At 41.3% G+C, this 6,088-nt stretch overlaps 1 protein-coding gene across 3 annotated transcripts in view; it reads right to left on the bottom strand.

Moving 5' to 3' along the window:
• CUNH2orf42 (chromosome unknown C2orf42 homolog) overlaps nucleotides 1-6,088 on the bottom strand; it is a 43,317-nt gene that overhangs the window by 23,193 nt on the left and 14,036 nt on the right. For all 3 annotated transcript variants that reach the window (XM_017522038.2, XM_017522040.2, XM_017522039.2), the window contains exon 5: nucleotides 3,778-3,882. In XM_017522038.2, the coding sequence (XP_017377527.1) occupies nucleotides 3,778-3,882 (105 nt within the window). The remainder of the gene's footprint in view (nucleotides 1-3,777; nucleotides 3,883-6,088) is intronic.

Here is a 6,088-nt window from a genome sequence, read left to right as displayed (position 1 = left end):
AAAAAAAAAAAAAAAAAAAGAAAAGAAAGAAAATAAGAAATGATAAGCAATGCCTATAATTCCAACTCTTTGGGAGACTGAGGCAGGAGGATCACTTGAGCTCAGAAGTTTGAGAACAGCATGGGTAACATGACAAAACCCTGTCTCCACCAAAAATACAAAAAATTAGCCAGGCATGGTGGTGTATGCTTGTCGCCCCAGCTACTCAGGAGGCTGAGGTGGGAGGATTGCTTGAGCCTAGGAGGCAGAGGGTGTAGTAAGCCGAGATCATGACACTGCACTCCAACCTAGGTGACAGAGTGAGACCCCATCTCAAGTAAAAATAAATAAATAAATAAATACATAATAACGGCTTTTTGAGATTTATAAGTTAGTTCTATTCATGATGACTATGTATCCATATGCCCCAGACCCTCTCAATAATGACCATATTGTTTCATGCCAAGGTTGAGCACAAACAGGTAAGACTGAGTGATGTATTCACTGTGGGTTGCTCTGATACCTTTAGACTTAAAACCTAAAACCTTGTATTCAGAAACGTAAAATGAATCAATTCACTTTTAAATATAAGCAAAAGAGTTAAATCTTGCAGCCCTAGAGTAAATAACTGGAAAGTACAGTAATGAGTGATGGAATTTAATGGAGCCAGAGTTTAGAGTTAGAGTCAAAAGGCTATGAGAGGCCGGGCACAGTGGCTTACACCTGAATCCCAGCACTTTGGGAGGCTGAGCTGGGTGGAACACTTGACGTCAGGAGTTCAAGACCAGCCTGGCCAACGTGGTGAAACCCCATGTCTACTAAAAACTCAAAAATTGCTGGTCATGGTGGTGCGTGCCTGTAATCCCAGCTACTCGGGAGACTGAGGCAGGAGAATTGCTTGAGCCCAGGAAGTGGAGGTTGCAGTGAGCTGAGATTGTGCCGCTGCACTCCAGCCTGAGTGACAGAGTGTGACTCTGTCTCAAAAAAAATGTCTATGGGACTTAGGACCCCCACTGAGTGACCAGAGTCCATGTCTCAACTTCCCCTCTTCTAAGATGAAGATATGCATCTGGATGATCTCCAAATTCAAGAGCCTTCACAGATCTATCATTCTATTTCTTCTCCTAAAATACCTTTAGTCCAGGTGCAGTGGCTCACACCTGTAATCCTAGCACTTTGGGAGGCCGAGGTGGGTGGATCTCTTGAGCCCGATGGATTGCTTGAGCCCAAGAGTTTGAGATCATTTTGGGCAACGTGATGAAACTCCATCTCTACTAAAAATACAAATAACCAAGTGTGGTGGCATGTGCCTGGGAGGCTAAGGTGGAAGGACAGCTTAAGCCCAGGAGGTTAAGGCTGCAGTGAATGACAGAGCGAGACCTTGTGTCAAAGAAAAAAACAACAAAAAAATGCCACTAACAACAAAATATCTTCATATGTCTGAAGTACAGTATCACCTTTTGTAGAGAGAGAACGCATCAACTACTACTCATTTGAAACTAAAATTATCAGAGGTAAAAGCATACAGTGATAGTTCAGATGGAAGCTATCTTCCTTTTTCTTTGCACCAAAGGAAGTGACAAAAAATTATTAAAAATTGGCCAGGCACAGTGGCTAAGGTGTGTAATCCCAACACTTTGGGAGGCCAAGGTGAGCGGATTACTTGAGGCCAGGAGTTTGAGAGCAGCCTGGCCAACATAGCAAAACCCCATCTCTACTAAAAATACAAAAATTAGAAGGGCATGGTGGCAAACACTTGTGATCCCACCTACTCAGGAGGCTGAGGTACGAGAATTGCTTGAACCCGGGAGGCGGAGGTTGCAGTGAGCCGAGATCGTGCGACTGCCCTCCAGCCTGGGTGACAGAATAAGACTCTATCCCAAATAATAATAATAATAAATAATTTAAAAAATCTATGTGATATTGTTGATCTGCTTACTTCGTGATGTTCCTTAAACACTTATGCCTAGAATGCATAAGTTATTTTTTTTGAGACGGAGCCCAGGCTGGCATGCAGTGACACGATCTCAGCTCAATGCAACCTTCACCTCCTGGGTTCAAATGAATCTCCTGCCTTAGTCTCCCAAGTAGCTGGGATTACAGGCCCACACCACCACACTTGGCTAACTTTTTTACACTTTTTGGTAGAGATGGGGTTTTGCCATATTGGCCAGGCTGGTCTCAAACTCCTGACCACAAATGATCTGCCTGCCTCAGCTTCCCAAAGTGCTGGGATTATAGGTATGAGTCGCCATGCCTGGCCATAAGTACATTTTTTCCTTCAACTTTGAATCTCTATAGCAATTGCACATGAGTAATAAGCAATAAGATGAACAAATCCTGCAAGACACCTGCTGCTAAACATGTCAGAATTTTTTTTTTGTTTAAAGACATAATTTAGGCTGGGCATGGTGGCTCACACCTATAATCTCAGCACTTTGGGAGGCCGAGGTGAGCAGATCCCTTGGGGTCAGGAGCTCAAGACCAGCCTGATCAACATGGTGGTCTCTACTAAAAATACAAAAATTAGCCGGGCGTGGTGGCAGGTGCCTGTAATCCCAGCTACTTGGGAGGCTGAAACAGAAGAATACCTTAAACCTGGGAGGTGGAGGCTGCAGTGAGCCAAGATCACGCCATTGTACTCTAGCCTGGATGACAGAGCTAGACTCCATCTCCAGAAAATAAATAAATAAATAAATAAATAACTTTTTGAGATAATTGTACATTTACATGCAGTTGTAAGAAATATAAGGCTTATATATGCTTTGTCCAGATTCACCCAAGAGTAACATTTTGTAAAACTATAGTACATCACAGTCAGGAAAATGACATGGCTACAATCTAGTAACCTTATTCACATCTCACCAGCTTTATGTACTTGTGTGTGGTATGCAATGCATATAGTTCCATGCAATGTTAGGGCATGTATAAACTTGTATGGCCACCATCACAGTCAAGACACAAAACAGTTTCGTCACAAGACTCCCTGTGCTACTCTTTTATTGCTGCTGTTACAACCCTCCCAACTTCTTTTTTTTTTTTTTTTTTTTTTTTTTTTTTTTTTTTTTTTTTTTTTTTTTTTTTTTTTTTTTTTTTTTTTGAGACTGAGTCTCACTCTTATTGCCCAGGCTGGGGTACAATCGTGAGATCTTGACTCACTGCAACCTCCGCCTCCCAGGTTCAAGCAATTCTCCTGCCTCAGCCTCCTGAGTGGCTGGGATTATAGCGCCTGCCACCACATCTGGCTAATTTTTTGTATTTTTAGTAGAGACAGGGTTTCAACATCTTTACCTTGAACTCCTAGCCTCAAGTAATCTGCCTGCTTTGGCCTCCCACAGTGCTGGAATTACAGGCATGTGCCACAGCACCCAGCCTCATCACTCAGGTGATTAAACCTAGTATTCATTAGTTATTTTTCCTGATCCTCTCACCCACTTCCACCTTTCCTCCCTCCTCCCACATTTCACCCTCCAATAGGCCCCGGTGTGTGTTGTTCCCCTCTGTGTGTCCATGTGTTCTCATCATTTAGCTCCCACTTATAAGTGAAAACATGCTGTATTTTGTTTTCTGTTCCTGCATTAGTTTACTAGAGATAATCACCTCCAGCATAAATTAGATTTGAGTGTGATTTGAAACTGGTGGGACAGGAAAGACCTCAGCCTCAGTGCTTCTTCTGTTAGTGTTTATGTTGGCACTCTTTGGGTGACAATGTGCAACATTTCTTTTGATTATACTGCTTCTGGCTTCTTTAGGGTGATTTTCCACCACCATGGCCTATTCTAGGGAGGGGAAACTTACCCTGCCTTTTTAATGAGGAAGCAACCACAGGCTTTTTCAGGCCACTTTTCCTTAGATTACTGCTCACTGCATCTTGAGGCAGTAGTGAACTGTTCATCTGTGCACCTAAACCACAAATCATTACAGAGTTAACAGTCTATCTGCTAAATATAAATTGATTTGATGTTAATTTTTAAAGTCTAAAACATATCAACAGTCTTTGCTAATTTCTAGGTTAGCTTCACAATTTCTAGAAGGAGTTAGCATTAGCCTTTACACATAAAATGTTAGCTTTCTTATGCTCTATATGAAATTGGGGGAATAAACAGAAATGAAAGGAAGAAAAAAATTCACCCATTGCTCCCACCTCTCAGACAATCACAGGGAATTTTCTAGTGAGCTGTCTTCCATTTTCTTCTCTGTGAATGTGTTGCTGGTTTTGTGATTTTTAAGTAGTTGTGATTTTACCAGAGTTGCCAAATTTAGCAAAAAAAAAGATATTCTTTTAAATTTCAGATAAACAACAAATAATTTCTTAGTATCAGTATATCACAAATATTGCATGGAGACACTTATACTAAAAATTATTCGTTAACTGAAATTCAAGTTTAACTGAGTATTCTATACTTTATCTGGCAACCCAAGTGATCTGAATATTTTCCCCCCAATTTTTTTTTTTTTCATGATCCACCCGCCTCAGCCTTCCAAAGTGCTGGGCTTACAGGCATGAGCCATCGCACCTGGCCCCCAAATTCTTTATTATCATTTACTTTTAATTTTTACTTTTTAGAGATGAGGTCTTGCTATGTTGTCCAGGGTGGAATGCAGTGGATATTTGCAGCCCCAATCATAGTATACTAGATCCTTGAGCTCCCACGCTCAAGTGATCCTCCCACCTTAGCTCTCTGAGTAACTGGGACTACAGGCATGCACCGCTGCACCTAGACTATAATCTTTTTTTTTTTTTTTTTTTTTTGAGATGGAGTTTCGCTCTTGTTGCCCAGGCTGGAGTGCAGTGGTACAATCTCAGCTCACCACAACCTCCGCCTCCTGGGTTCAAGCGATTCTCCTACCTCAACCTCCTGAGTAGCTGGGATTACAGGTATAAGCCACCACGCCCGGCCCAGACTATAATCATTTTTATGCCTGCCTGATATTCTATGGTAAAGTGGCTTTACCATGGTTCATTTAACTATCCCCAGTGGTTAGCCCTTAGTTGTTTCTAATTTTTTAATATTCAAAATACTCATAAAATAAACATCTCTAGACAAAATGTTTTTCCTATCTCAATAATTATTTCCTTAAAAAAGATTATTTAGAAGTGGGGCCAGATGTGGTGGCTCATGCCTGTAATCTCAGCACTTTGGGAGGCACAGACAGGTGGATCACCTGAAGTCAAGAGTTCAAGACCAGCCTGGACAACATGGTGAAACCCCATCTCTACTAAAAATATAAAAATTAGCTGGGTGTGTAGAGGGCATCTGTAATCCCAGCTACTTGAGAGACCGAAGCAGGAGAATCACTTGAACCTGGGAGGCAGAGGTTCCAGTGAGCCAAGATCATGCCATCACACTCCAGCCTGGGCGACGAGAGCGAAACTCCATCTCAAAAAATAAAATAAAATACAAAAATTAGCCAAGCATGATGGCAGGCACCTGTAATCCCAGCTACTCGGAAGGCTAAGGTAGGATAACCGCTTGAATCCCGGAGGTTGCAGTGAGCCAAGATCATGCATTCACAATCCAGAGCAAGACTCCATTTCCAAAAAAAAGTAGGACTACTAGGACTACTGAGTCAAAGGGTAAAAAAAAAAATTTTTTCAGAATCTCAAGTTTTCCTGGGAAAGACTAATAAGTAAACATTTAACAACAATTTCTATTCCATATTCCTGCCAGAATTGCCTCTCTAAAATGCACAAATAACCATGTCACTTTGTTTCTCCATATTTCTTCAACTTCCCAGTACCAAAACTCTTGTGCATGACCACCTGATCCATCCCTAGCAGTATTCCCTATAGGTAGGACCATTATAAGAATCTTGTCTGGGTGTGGTGGCTCACGCCTGAAATCCAAGCGCTTTGGAGAACAAGGCGGACAGATCACCTGAGGTCGGGAGTTCAAGATCAGCCTGACCAACACGGTGAAACCCTGTCTTAAAAAAAATAAGAATCTTAAGAGATACTGCAAGCTATGTACCAATGATTATAGCACACTACACTAGCCAAGCCAGAGAGCCTAAATTTTACTTTTGCCCATGGTCTCATCATTTTATTTTATTTTTTTTTTTTTTTTTTTTTTTTTTTTTTTTTTTTTTTTTTTTTTTTTTTTTTTTT

The sequence above is a fragment of the Cebus imitator genome, unplaced genomic scaffold (genome assembly GCF_001604975.1).
Source record: "Cebus imitator isolate Cc_AM_T3 unplaced genomic scaffold, Cebus_imitator-1.0 Scaffold23, whole genome shotgun sequence".
Taxonomy (NCBI): Eukaryota; Metazoa; Chordata; class Mammalia; order Primates; family Cebidae; genus Cebus; species Cebus imitator.
Note: the sequence above shows the minus strand (reverse complement) of the source record. Positions and strands in the feature narration are given on the sequence as shown.